Source organism: Berghia stephanieae, chromosome 1, assembly GCF_034508935.2.
Source record: "Berghia stephanieae isolate SIO BIC M18660-M18661 chromosome 1, UCSD_Bste_1.3, whole genome shotgun sequence".
Lineage (NCBI taxonomy): Eukaryota > Metazoa > Mollusca > Gastropoda > Nudibranchia > Aeolidiidae > Berghia > Berghia stephanieae.
In genome coordinates, this window is record NC_088360.1 from 68901817 (window position 1) to 68916816 (window position 15000).

At 36.8% G+C, this 15000-nt stretch overlaps 1 protein-coding gene across 3 annotated transcripts in view; it reads right to left on the reverse strand.

Annotated features, from left to right (window-relative positions):
• LOC144980349 (organic cation/carnitine transporter 2-like) overlaps nucleotides 1–15000 on the reverse strand; it is a 34644-nt gene that overhangs the window by 2154 nt on the left and 17490 nt on the right. The window contains exon 1 of one of the 3 annotated variants that reach the window (XM_078928031.1): nucleotides 12927–14440. The exons of the other annotated variants lie outside the window; for them this stretch is intronic. Coding sequence (XP_078784157.1) covers nucleotides 12927–12939 — 13 coding nt within the window. The 5' untranslated portion in view covers nucleotides 12940–14440. Of the gene's footprint in view, nucleotides 1–12926; nucleotides 14441–15000 lie in introns of those variants that run through there. 3 annotated transcript variants of the gene reach the window in all.

The window sequence follows — 15000 nt, forward strand, 5'->3', positions numbered from 1 at the left end:
TAAAAAGGGGAGGGATATGAGCGATGGCGACGATCTGAAACGAAATCATCTTTATCATTCATTTCCTTCTATCATGATCGTTGTGCAGTGGGTTTCTTTATTTTTATTATTGACTCATTTCAGGTTTGAAGAGAGTTATTTAAGATATCATTAAGCGTTTTTTTGGCCATAATATGCGCAGAGTTTATTCAAATTTTGCTTGATATAAAACTGTGCCCCCTTTGGTAGCTGAGCTATGGCGTTATCAGTAGAAAATGGTAATTTTGACATAAATCGTAATTTATTTTGGTTTTGTCCGACACGATTTTCGAAAGTTTATTTTATCTAACACGTTAATCTAAAGATATCAACTTGGAACATTGCCTTGACTCTATAATATTTTTTTGTGTGAATGACAACAAAAATGAAAACAAAAATAAGAGAACCATTACTGCGAAAGAACTGGAGAGACGCTTGCGCTTGTCATTCAAAATGGTGGTGATGTTCACCTGGAGCTTTAGATCGGACAATTGGTAAACACACGATTACAAGTAATTTATCAGAAAAAAATTATGGCAAAAATAAGCTTTTGTCAAAGCTACTGGCCGTCCATAGCGTTGATATTCTCCTATTACAGGAGACCCATCTTATTCAGGCGCGCAATCTTCTCGATTCCAGATCCCAGGCTATATGGTGGTCCAGCGAGAGGACACTTCGAGGCATAAGGAGGTGTTAGCGTTTACGCTAAGAGCCCTCATTGAGAGCGCAACGGACAACAACGGGGTGAATAGAATTTCCGTGGAGGTATTAGCACAACATCTACAACCACGTAGAGCAACTTGGACTGCCATCCTTCCATCTGTCTGGGAGAATTTAATAGCCACCACAACGAATGGGACTACCGAGACTGCAATGAAGCAGGTAGACATCTCCACTCATGGATGGACTATAACGATCTACACCTAGTGTACGATCCTACAGCCAAGGGTACCTTTAGGGGCACCGCCATAAGAAGGATTATACTCTTGACAATTCCGAGGGTGCAATCTTTCCCACTCTGCAGATGGAAGTTCAGGAAGGCTAAATGGGAGGTATTCAGTTCATATTATATCGAGTAGGTTTGCCCTGCTATTCCTCTCAAGTCCAAGAACATAACCAGATTTAACAGGCTGCTGGTTAAGAGCGCTCACTGCTCCATTCCACGGGGCAAACGGAAATTTTACACCCCCTGCTGGACGGAAAAGTCGGAAAATCTGTACAAGGAGTACCGGCAGATCTCGTCCCAGAACGTAGCCGATAAACTACTTCAATCTTTGGCAGAAGAAAGGAAGTAACTGTAACAGGAGACCGTGGAAAGTCTCGACTTTACACACTCTAGCGCCACGTGGTGACTGATAAAGATATTGGAACCGGACCGGAATTTCGCGAAGGTTGCACCAGAATGTGAGGCAGGCACGAATGCCAGGAACATAGAACAAACCCCCAAAAAACGTAGCAAACGGGTTCCTTATCAGGCTTTCGAGCGCAGTGTTCCCAAGGTACACCGTACGATTTTGGACTCGCTACCAGCGGAGGAGTCGGACTGGATTTGTTCAGTCCCTGAGATGTGGGTGCAGCCATTAGCGTTGTAAAAAAACCGTCAAGGCAGCTGGGATAGACAGAATATATCCGGATATAGTGAAGCATCTGGGCCCCAGGGCACGGGCCTGGCTGGCAGAGGCGATGTCAGACGTCCTTGCAAAAGGAAATCTCCCACAAGTGTGGAGGCACGATAAGATAGTTGCAGTCCTATATAACTTCTGAGCTGCTTGTACAAACTCTTGGAGCGAGTTCTATTAAACCGATGGGGACCGGTTCTAGACGCTGCCCTGCCACCCGAGCAGGCGGGCTTCGGGGAAGGGAGGTTCACCGCCGAAAAGGGCATTGCCCTTACAGAGCATAGTGAGGCGGGGCTCGAGAGGAAACAGCAAACTGGTGCTTTATTTATAGACCTATCGGCGGCGTACGATACGGTATGGTGCGAAGGATTATTGTTCAAACTTGCAAAGGTCATAAGGTGTAAAAAGACCTTGAAGTTGTTCTCTTCAATTTAGGGGAAAGACAATTCCACGTCGCGCTGGGAGACACTTCGAGTAAAGTTAGGAATATGAAGAATGGGATCCCTCGGGGATCTGTTCTGACGCCAATGTTGTTTAATGTCTACATCAGCGACATGCCGAACACTTCCTCCCTGGGGCTGAGATACGCGGACGACTGGGCACTCCGTTACTCAAAGTAAAGTGTGGACCCATTTCGAGAGCGTAGTCATTGAGGATGTCAGCAGACTCAAAGCCTACTTCGTCAAGTGGTATCTGAAGATAAACACTTCGAAAACCGTGGCCACTGCATTTCCCCTATGCAGTGGCTGGCACACCCCCAAACTGATCATCCTCGTCGGGGACCAGCTTCTCCCATATGAGCCGCATCCAAAAACCTGTGGGTGACGCTGGACCGCACCTTACCTATCGGGTACATCTCGAAGGATTTGCCCAGGAGATCCTGCAACAGTCTTCTGAGGAAGCTGGCGGGATCAACGTGGGGTGCTAATCAAGCGCTCCTGAAGACGCCCGCCTTGGCACTATGCTATTCCGCTGCGGAGTATTGCGTTCCAGTGTTGGGTAGAATCAGGAACGTTGAGAAGGTAGATGTTAAACTTCGCAAGTCGATGCACATAATGTCAGGAACGCTGGCAACAACGCCTAGAGAATGGGTCCCGATAATGGCATCAATCAAGCCGCCCGATAACCGGCGGAGACGATTACAAAGAGAGAGGGAATGAGAACACCCCTCTCAAGCGCATAATGGACGGTGTCCCCGTTTCGTCCCCTTTGTAAGTAGATTCCCTGACTTCGGACAGAGATGCATATACGAGATGGAAGTCGTTTTGGACGAATTAAATCCTTCGAGGGGGGCGGGGACATCGACTCCTCGAACCTGGGGGAGGAGTTGCCAGACTTTTTCACCAACAACAGGAGACATTGGTTGACAGCCAATCGACTTCGTGCGAGAACCTGCTTAAAGGCAAAATCGCTTCATCAGTGGGGGCTTTCCATCTGTCCAACATGTACCCATTTTGGTAAAGATCCCGAAACCGCAGAGCATCTATTGAACGATGTGTTGTGACTAAGATTCCGGGTGGGGTTTGCGACGGTGCACGAGTGCGGTACGGAATTTGCTGATTGGGTCTATCGTCATAACATATTAGTGTGAGCACCATTAGAAGCAGATGCCATTTTCTAGAGAAAAGTCATACATTTATGATCATTAGTCATAGACTCACATTACATCACCAAATTTAGCAAAATCAACCTGAACCTAAAAAGCATCATTTTTCTCTCTCTTTTATTTTTGAAAGGTAAAAATGCGACACACATATTTTTGTGTAACTTGGTTTCATGAAAGAAAATCGTCGATAGCTGAACAAGCCTCCATAGCACAGTTTGCAGACCATTAAAGGAAAACGACTTCTAAAAAAATGGGATAATCTAAATTTGCTGAGCTACACAGTAAGAGATCAACGTCCAAGTGATTCTTGTCGCATTGTTGTAATCCCGAAGGAGAGAAAAATGATGTCTTTTGGTAAATTAGGTGACTTAATGCGAGTCTATGGCTAAGGGCATAAATGTATGGCTTTTCCATAGAAGGTGGTGAAAACAAGATATCAATATCTATAACGGTTTAAGAATAATAATACGTTTTTAAAATCAGGGAAATACTTAATGGACAACCTGTATATTCATTCACTATTTTTACGTTGCAAAAATGAGTGTAAACAATTTGGTTAAATCTCTCTTTCTCCAACTAAAAAAGATTGCTTTCATTATACGATTCATATCTGATTGTGGGGCTGCGCAAATGGTTGTGTCCTTCGTAAGATTATTGTAATGCTTTGTTGTTTGGCGTTTCACAGCATCATTAAAGTATGTAGACTGTCCAGAAAAGAATCGTGAGACAAGTATTCGTGAAGTGTTGGTGTGATTCTGTCAAACCTCTGCTTCGGGATATAGCTACACGGCTGCCTAATGAGAAAAGGATAAGATTTAAAGCTGCGTATTATTTTATCGTTGCATTGATGGCATTGTCTATCCACTCCTTTCTGAACTAATTGAAAAAAAATCTTCAAACCCCCGTCCATTACGTTCGGCCAGTGATTCTCTTAACGGGCGGTTTGGGTCTAATTATTAGGAAATGAATTTCGATATTTTGGTGGTAAGCGATATTTTATTATCATAGAAATAATATAATTGAAGTCCAACTTCTCAAAAAATACACTATAAAGGGACGAAAAACACGGTCAAAATGGTAATAGAAAGAAAAGTGTGAAAAACGGAAAGCTATTTTGCTATTTTCTCAATATGTCATTTTTCTAGGATACTATGTCAAACATTTGTCAGAATCTATTCCATGAAATTATCTGAAATTTCCACAGTTGTCACAGAGATAATGCATTATCTCACCATTGAGATAATTTTTTTTTGATATGGTAAATGTATTTCGAATTATAATACAAATTATACAAATTATAAATTTTTATAATCAATTTTGTCATAACATTTTGATTCGCAACTTTGTAATGTACTGATACAAATCCCATAAGCTAAAGCGTAAAATCTCTCAATGGTGTTACAGAATGGTACAGTGTTGATAAGAGGGAAGAAATGAAGGTTATTCCTTCATTAGTTTTTGTGGAAAGTTTGCCACAATATTGTTATATATTTTGATGCCAGACCCCCAAATCAGGTCGCAAACGGGTATTAACACAGATACCGTATATCAAATCACCAAAAATGTTGTTTTTAAACTTATAATGGCGAAAAACTGCATAATATGGGTAATTAAATTTTTTAAAAAGAGACCCAAACCGCCCCTTGATCCACTCAGAGCTGGAATTAGATCCTTCTCTCATTTTGGGCCATTTGCTTGGAGCGCTTTGCCACAGAGCATTAGTCAAAAAGAATCATTTTACTATCTTTGCGTTCGCTTAAAACATATCTATATTGTGTTTTGGTTTTAGTTGCTGGTATGAGGATCAAGATGGACGTTTAGTCTGTGTTGTTGTTGTTGTTTTTGTTGTTGTTGTTGTTGTTGTGTGTGTGTGAGTGTGTTTAAGCCAATATTATTTGTAATCTAAGCCCTTAGAGTATAATGTTTCGGAGTTACAGCGCTATATAAGATTTCAGCATTATTTCAACATTTAAGGTAGGATTTTCTATTACAATCCCTAAATAGTAATATGTCATCAATGATCTTTGTTGCTTTAGTTCTTGACCTGTCACGGATTATACTTTTTATGTTTTATTTAGATATTTGGTGTCAAATTTTGAAAAAGGAAAAGAGAGGGCAACTATTTATTATAATCCAATTGGAGTAACTTTGAGTAAACATCTAGGCCTGCTCTCTGGAAAAACAAACACACACATACACAAACAGACAAACACATACTCTCTCTCTCTCTCTCTATCTATCTATCTATCTATCTCTCTCCCCCCCCCCCTCTCTCTCTCTCTCTCTCTCTCTCTCTCTCTCTCTCTCTCGACAATATACGAGAATAAAACATCCAAGATCAAGGTCTTTATTGAAATAGACCGCAGAAAGTATGGAATGCCCAGTGTTTTCTGATGTCATAATAATATCTGAACTGACTGAGTGAAATGGGGTTGGCATAAAAACAGCTGTCGCAGCTTATTTTGTGCAACTTAATCAAAGAGCGTTAATTGTTCTGATTCTATATGTATTGGTCAATTGGCATATAAAGTATCGTTCTTACATTAAGTAACAAATTAAGTTTATACGTTTTTATGTAAAGTCTGTTTACAGTTTTAAGTTTGTCCTATTTTTCATCTACAGAAAAACAATGTTAAATTCGTGCCAAATCTATGAAAATTATTGTATGTCATGACAACTGTTGCAAAACTACCTCTGATAATAATTCTTTAAAACCTACACACCATTTTGAATTATGTCAATTATTTTGAACGACAACAAAATTCAATGGCAACACAGCAAAATTTAATTCATGTCCAGGTAAGATTCTCACCTGGCAGGAGAACCACTGACCGTGACCGAGAAAACACACGTACTGATTTTTCGTACACGGTCCGACGAACATAGATGAGACGGAGTGGATGTGGGTCACCGTGAATAGACGTACAGTTTATTGCTCCGCGTCGGACATGGGATATCGCGCGCGCATACACACACACACACACACACACACACACACCACCGACACACACATACCACACAGACACATGACACAAATCAGTGAATTTCACTCACTCAATAGAGAGAGACCCCCTCCCGTAGTTTAAGTAAGAGGAACTTCAGTGAAAACTAAGCACCCACGATGATCCGTCAACACGAAGACAGGAAAATATCAGGCGGCTCCTGGGGCCGTTTTCATGGACGCGGACGAGCGTTTTATCTCTGACAATCTCTGATTTTAGTCAATGACTTGAAAAAATCGGATTTCATGAGAGCTGACTGAGTCCGGGACTAAAATTACGGCACATTCGGACTAAGTTTTAGTCATTTGCCGAAGCAAGACTTCATGCTTTAGTCTGAGTCTAGTTACTAGGTGACGTCATAGCATCAACAAGATAGCAGCTATTTTAGATTGAGTGGGCTTCGCTTCGGAAGGAAAATACGTCGGTTACGAATGACAGAGGCAAAAAGTGTCCTGTTGCCATTAACACCGGCTTTTAAAAAAAATATAAGATAAGCGCAGATCTTCGAAAGTACACATTTTGTGAGTAAAAGCTAAAAAAACCCCAACTGAATCCATCGGCTCGGAGTAGAGAGGGAACAAGAGACTCAGAAATCGAAGGGTTTTCGCCAAAGAACAAAAACAAAAAAAAAATGATTAGAAAGTATAGTGGAGACAAAAGTTATTCTGTTGAAATTACAATTGACTGAAATAAAGTGATTAATCAGAACACACTTTCTCTTTTGTGTCATTTTTTTGTGGTTAAATTTCTTTGAGTTTCAATCTCGGCGTTCGGTTGTCTCAATGCAACTGCCATTGGCCTAAATATAGAATTGACAGTCGACGATGGACATAATTGCAGTCTACAACAGTCGACAGTCAATATCATATGTGTTGCTAATTTCCTCTTTGGAAATCTTTTGCGTTGTTAGTATGAAAGCGTGTGTATCTTTTCTGCTTTCATGTAGTAGACAGGTGATGTTACCCGCACAAAATAGCCGAATCAGTCACCGTCCTTACAACGCCCACTTCTAGGCTAATGACTAGCTAGTCCGAGACTAGAAAGCGTTCATGAAATCCGATGTTTTTAGACACTTGCTTCGCCTGGGCTTAAGACTAGCTTACTAAATCTAGTCCTCGTGCATGAAAACGGCCCTGATATCAGGAGCTTGGGCGGACATCCGTCGGACGAGATTGAAATTTCTCGTTTACACTCTCAGTTTTCATGAGTTTTGGTCCGTTATCCACAATTTGGTGAAATCCGCCAGACCTTGTACGAAAAGTCTGCACGTCTAAATGGGCCTCAAGTCATGAGGACCAGTTACCTTGAATCACATAACAGAAAGATAGATTGTTATGATAAGAGGAATGTTATTAGATGAATGGCATGGCCCACAGAAGGAATTGAAGTTAACATATGATACCTTGTACATCGCCTGACCCAAAAAGGATAGGTAAGCTATTCAACCCATCACCACAAGACGCTAATACCTCCTCTATGACTTGATATTTAAAGAGATTTTATAGTTAAAATAACTATACTATAGTTCATAATATTTAGGTTTCCAATTGAAGTAAATTTGAATACATAAAAACACACACCCAAGTTTCATATTTTTAAAATTATTAACTCAATATTTTAGCATCTAAATCACCTCGACACGATATTGACTTGGGGCGGTAGGTTCCCCCTCGGTTTGTCTTTTGTAACGAGAAATTTATTAATCAGATGAGTTTATCTCATCTCACAATTCATTCATTCATTCATTCATTCATTTAATTTCATTCATCCATCCATTATTTAATTAATTAATTCATTCATTCAGTTGAATAAAAAAAATCTACATCATATTTTTCTCTCTGATTTTTGATGGGAACGATGTGTGTTTTATCCATAAGACGACAGGGACGAAGGCATTTTTGTTAGCTCAATTTTTATTTTGAGAACCAGTAATCTCATAGTTTGTTGATTATGATAAGAAAATCAAAACGAACTTGCTAAATTGTATATCACTTGATTCAGAAACGTTTTTCTTTTCTTTTTTCTTTTTTTTTTTTTACAACGGACCGGCCTTTCTTAGTTAGGAATTACTTTTTTGCCTGAGCAATATCCTTTTAAAATGCGGTGCGGTTAAGCTGTAGCTCTTATGTCCAAAAATCGTATCTACATTTCGTTGTATCAGTCTGTATTTTCTATTTCTTTCTTTCTAGTTTACTGAACTGATTTTTTTTTCTTTCGATATAACCCCATTCAAACACAGCCTCACCAATTGTATAACATTGAATTGTCATACAGGGTGTCCATACAGTCTGTCCCTGATTTCAACGACTTATTATTTCAAAACCGTTTTATATATGTGCATCTGGTTTTCATCACCTTTTAGGGAAAAGCCATACATTTATTTTTCTTTGTATTTCTATATTTGTCTTAAGAATGTAATGCGACTAGAGCCTGATGAAATCGAGGTAAGGCGCTAAACAAATACCATTTGTTATTATTATTATTATTATTATTATTATTATTATTATTATTATTATTATTATTATTATATTATTATTATTATTATTATTATTATCCTTACGTTTATGTCCATTAGCCATAAACAAAGATTACATCACCAAATTTACCAAGATCAACATGGTGAGAGTGGAAATTATTATTAAATTAATGTTTCATGAAACTACAGTCAATTATGGAAAGCCAGTACTAAATTAATCGTATCATAAATTTTATTAGATTTTAAGTTTAAGTTACAACATTAGAGTTTCATTGACAATGGTCAGTTTTGCTTCTTAAGCAAAAAAAAAAATCCAACTTAAATTTGCTAATTATAATTATTTTAATTTTAAACTCAGCCTTCCTCATCTAGTTCCGATATTATAATACCAGATTGAAGTGATTGGCGAACATTATGGAGCATAGTTTCCAGGATCACATCATCGGTATCTAGAATCAATTAAAATTCTTTTTCATTGTCAGCTCTAAACGTTAAAAAAATTGTGTTTGTGAAAACCAGCTTCTCAAAAAGAACAAAAGATAGTAAATCATATCAGATAAACTCAACTATTAACAATGACCGTTTTCTTTTGATTTCTCAAGATTATTCCGTTACAAATAGACCTAAGGTCACATGACCCCATAACAGATTAATCCTAAAGTATATTTTACAGCCCAATGAAAAAGTCAAACAGGTTTGCAAAATTTTTACAGACACTTTTAAATTGTGCTTGGAGATAATTTGCACTATTCGTATCGTATCGTATTGTTTAAGAGCTAATAGGTTCTAAATATATTTAAATACTCTGTGTAACTTTTATGCACATATACAATTTATCAATTAGTAATTAACATTCAATGTCAATTAATTGATAATAATGAGAATTAAATATTATTATTATTATTATTATTATTATTATTATTATTATTATTATTATTATTATTATTATTATTATTATTATTATTATCATTATTATTATCATTATCATCATCATCATCATCATCATTATCATTATCATTATTATTATCATCATCATCATCATCATCATCATCATCATCTGCATTATTATATTATTATTATTATCATCATTATCATAATAATAATAATAATAATAATAATAATAATAATAATAATAATAATAATAATAATAATAATAATAATAATAATAATAATAATAATAATCCTTTGATTTTAATTCATTGTTATTTTGAAGGCGTTTTAGGTCTCTTGTGAGGACAGTGTGAATTTACATGGATGGTCTACCTTGATGTTTCTTGTGTCCATATGGGGTGAAAAAAGTATTCATGGTTTTATTAGCTGGTATATTTTCATCTCTTCGGATTATATGCCCAAAATGCCGCCATCTTGCCTCCAGGATTTGAAAGGATAAGGGTCTTTCATTGCATTTCATACAGTGTTTTATTGCTTATTTTTGTGGGGTATCGTATGTTCTGGACTATTTTCAGTTGTTTTCGATGGAATCTGTCTAATCTTTGCTCTTCGGTTCCAGTCAGTGCACATGTTCCGCAATTGTATATAAGCACGGAATTTACAAGGGTTGTGTATAATTTGATTTTAGTGTTTATTCTAATTTTATCTTTTCTAATCCATATATGTAATAATTTATTTAGTGCAGCCGTCGATAAACTTTTTCTTCTTTCTAGATACGTCTTCCTTGTCTCATATTAATGATCCTACTTTTTTCGTGGCTCTCCATTCATCTTTCTTTCTTGATAGTAATGTGTTGTCAGTATTAACGTACAGTTGGTGATTTTGTAAGGCTCTTTGGATGTCATTTACACTGATTTGTTTGAGGCCAATAAAGTCAAAGACATCTGCATATGCAATTTCTACGGAGAATGCGTTTTCAAAACGCAATTGGGCCGAAGGAACAGATTTACGCTCATCTTTTAAAGTATTTTCTAGGTAAATGATAAATAAAACCGGGCTTAGGCTGTATCCTTGTGGTGTACTGATGTTGCCAAGGAATGATTTATTCTCTGAGACACCGAATATTATGGTCGTTTTCCAGGTTTCACTTATAAGGAATCTCATTAATCTAACGTCATCTTCCATAACTATTCCTTTCATAATATTTAACAAGGATTGGCGATTGATAGTATCGAATGCGGCAGACATATCTATTCCAGTTATAACTATTTCTATTTTTTTCTGACAGGGTTTTGGCAGCAAGCCATTTGTGGGCCAAAACTACATCAACAGTATTTCTCTGAATCCGCTTTGACTATGTGACAAATAATGTTCAACAATCGGTCTAATTCTACTCAGTGTGATCAAGTAGAGCGATTATCAGCTACCCTTTATTGATATCCAGGTTCTGGTGGTGTTCGAACGTCTGATTGAAAATGTCCGCTATATGTTCATCTGATAAGGGTGGTCCATATTTTAGATATTCAGCGCAACTCCATCTCCCCCGTTGCTCTGTTGTTATTTTAACTTTTAAAAGCATTTCTCACTTCTCTTGGTGTAAGAGGCTTAAATAGTGGTCGGGGATCTCGCTGAAATGAGCTGACGTGTGGCGTTTTGTTGTCTTTAAATTTTGTTTTTAATTATCAAAAAGAACATTCGAAACGTCATTGGGATTAATAATTAATTTGCCCAAGTCGTCCTCTATCATTGGGTTTTCAAATGATCTTTGATTTATTAGTCTCACAGCTTTGTACATTGCTTGATCGTTGTAGCATATACTAATAACTCAACTTTTTGTCCAACTCTTCATTTCTAATTTCGATTACTCCACGTCTTATGCGGTGTAATATTTTGATTCGTTCATATTTTAGTTTCTGTCTTTCTTCTTCCTTTTTCGAGTTTCGTATTCTTATTCTCAAATCTTGGTTCATGAATTGTTGTGCTGTGTTTTCTTGATTGTTTGTGCAATTCAATAACAAAGTTTGTTTTAACTAGCCTATGATTTATTGTTATCAATGTGCCAGCGTTGATCTCGCATTTGTTATGAATTTTTTGTGTCTTTGTCTGCACAGTATAAAGTCAATTTGGTTGTCGTAAATGTTAATAACTGCTCCTGTTTCTTTATTTTTCCTCTGTCCTACCCACGTCGTTTGGTGTCTAGAAGCGTGATTAAATGCGCTGTTTGTGACAAATAGCTGTTTATCTTTTGGAGGATGAAAGTATATTTTAACACTGGAACGTTAAATGTAAGAACACTTGTAAGTAAAGTTGATCAATTCGCCGAGGATGTGTCAAGTTATAAATTAGATATTACTTGTTTACAAGAAACCAAACAAGAAAATGGCGTCGATCGAACTCATTTCCTTCTTACTCTCGATTCTAAGGATGTGGCTTCTTTATTAATGAAAAATGGAAACAATAAGTGTTGGAAGGTATCTGGCCGTATTTGTGGGTTACAACTACAAGGGGGCTTATCACATAACCCAAATAACAAACACCAATCTAAAAACAAACAAAGGACAATTTCCGTTATCAATGTTTACGCACCAACAACGGGAAGAGCAGAAAAATTCCTGGAAGAAATAACAAGTTTTTACAGAAATCTCAGCGAAACTATTAATAATCTAGGAAATAAAGCACTGCTAGTAATAGCTGGAGATTTCAACGCTAATGTTGGCAAACGGGAAGAAGGGGAGAATTGCCTTGGGTCTCATTCGAAGAGTATACGAAATTATAACGGAGAAAGACTGGTGGATTATTATTATTATTATTATTATTATTATTATTATTATTATTATTATTATTATTATTATTATTATTATTATTATTATTCCAACAGAACAAAGCACTCATTTTCTTGAAAAGAGAGCAAACATTGTGTGTTTGTGTGAGAGAGAAAGAAAGAAAGATAGATAGATAGATAGATAGATAGATAGATAGAGAGAGAGAGAGAGAGAGAGAGAGAGAGAGAGAGAGAGAGTAGAGAGAAGAGAGATAGAGATAGATAGAGATAGATAGAGAGAGAAGAGAGAGAGAGAGAGAGAGAGAGAGAGAGAGAGAGAGAGAGAGAGAGAGAGAGAGAGAGAGATCGGTGGGAGAAAAGAGAAGGGGAGGTGAAAGGGAAAGAAGAGGGAGAGAAATTATCATATTTTTAGTTTGTTAATGCCTTTACATATTATGTTTGTGGTTGTGCATATCTGTGTGTGTTCGTGTTCCTTTTTTAAATCATTATCTTTAAAAATAACACATGCAACACCAAGTAAAACACTAAATACCTTTTTTCTCCATGACTGAACCTGCATATAACGTGTAACTAGTCGGTCTCAAAATCTCGAATGGAAGGTACTTCGTATCATCCACAAATCCAATGAGTAGAGTGGCATCATCTTTGGCAGTAACAGCGAGTGATGCGTATCATAAACGTGACGTTAATTGGAAAGTGCATGTGCACCTCAAATAGTTGCAAGTAAGCAACGTCTCAGTTAAGGGATGGATATGCCAAAAACTTCATTACGCTTTAGATAAAAAAGGTAATATATAATTATAACGGATAAAAAAGACACTGGAAAGGCCAATCTGCATTTTCCAAAGTCTTTGACTGATATGCATGACATGATTCTCAATATAATCTAATTCATAATTGTTTAAACTTTGTAAAGAGGTTTGAACACGTTTAGTGGATGCTGTTCTATATAAAAGCTCACGTTTTACTGTATACCTAAACTGCATTTCTGATATTTATTTGTTTGTTGTAACAGAAGACCCCTCTCCCTCTTTCTCAACTCCAATGCTAAACAAAGAACAATACAGGAAATATAATACAAAATAGTCACCATATGAAGCTTGTAAAATAACAATGCAACGAATTCAAGGAGGATAACATTTTATGAACTAGATAGATTTATTTTTTATCTCAGCGTCAGCGACTCCTTTCTCCCCTATTCTGGTCCAATTATTTAATTGTTTATTTTACTAAGAATTTTCCAATTCGGTGTTTAGGCTAATTAATTCTTTAATACGGATGCAAAACCTGGCAGTTAAGACAGGCAATCCTTTTTTGTGACGGTGGAGAATTTTGAATTATTGTTTCCCCCCTACAACGCACGATAAAGATGACAGTCTTTAACTCTTTCAATCCTAGAGATTTTTGCTACTTTTCAAAATTGGAAAAAAATGTGTTAAAAATGAGCATGTGGATAGATAGTTTTATTCAACTACCATTAACATGTAAAAACTTTGATACTACGCCTATAATTTGTTTCATAAAAACATAATAAATAGGCATGGGGTAAAAGTAACCCCGGGTAAGCGACGGATATAGTCGGTGTTAGGGTTGAGTGAGTTAATTGGATTCAATAGTCTGATGTCACGTCGCCCAGCAACGGCGGCCATCATGGTTCTAAAAAAAGAAAATCGATACTTTTTATTCTTCATGCTGGCTAGAACTTTTCATATGTCTTGTGATCAGAATGTGTAAAAGTCAAAACATGATCAGATTTATAATGTTTTTTTTTCCTCTACATACGCTTTTTTTATGGTCGTCGGAGAAATATTTCATAAGGGTGTCCGCCATTGTTCCGATAGTTTAGAGCCAGTTACTAAGTTACCATGCGTCATTACGAGGGAAGTGACGTTACGACTGTTGAAGCGTATTGGCAACTTTGTCTTAAGTTAATTTTTTATTGTTAGGCTAAAAATGTTGGGGATTTTAAGGCTTCGATACTCACGGTAGATTGAAAGTGTCTTAGGTGCCATATGAAAGATTTGTAACAAACCGTCTCAAAATGTTAATCGGCATTAGTCTTTTGTATGTTTCTGAAACAGTTTTTGACAACTTAATGCTTGACTTTGTGGATTCATTATCTCACAGTCTGTGCTTGTAAAAAGAAGGCTCAAATAAATGAGGTAGGTAGATCATTTTCGCCAATCCTCTAAATGGCACCCCGTGTTTGACAACGTAATTTTACTTCCAAGCTCTGTTCAAAATATACTCGGACGTTTCATGGATTTGTTAAATATTAAGCTATATTTTTGCACTTTGAACAGGAATCAAAAGATATTACCTTTGTCATCATAAAATACATCTTAGAGCATGAAACAAAAAGGAATATAACAGCTTCAAATAAGAATAAAATACTAAACACGGAACGTTTCGGGCTCAAAACCCTTCTTCAGTCAACAAAAAACAAACAAACAAACAAACAAAAACAAACAATAAAACATAAATCCATTTTAAAAGAAAAAACAACAAAACTGCCCCTTAAACTACCCGTTCTACTCAAATGTCATTCCCAATTAAAAAGCTTTTCCCAAGTAAGCAAAATCCCAATTACAAATTCTTATTGTTAT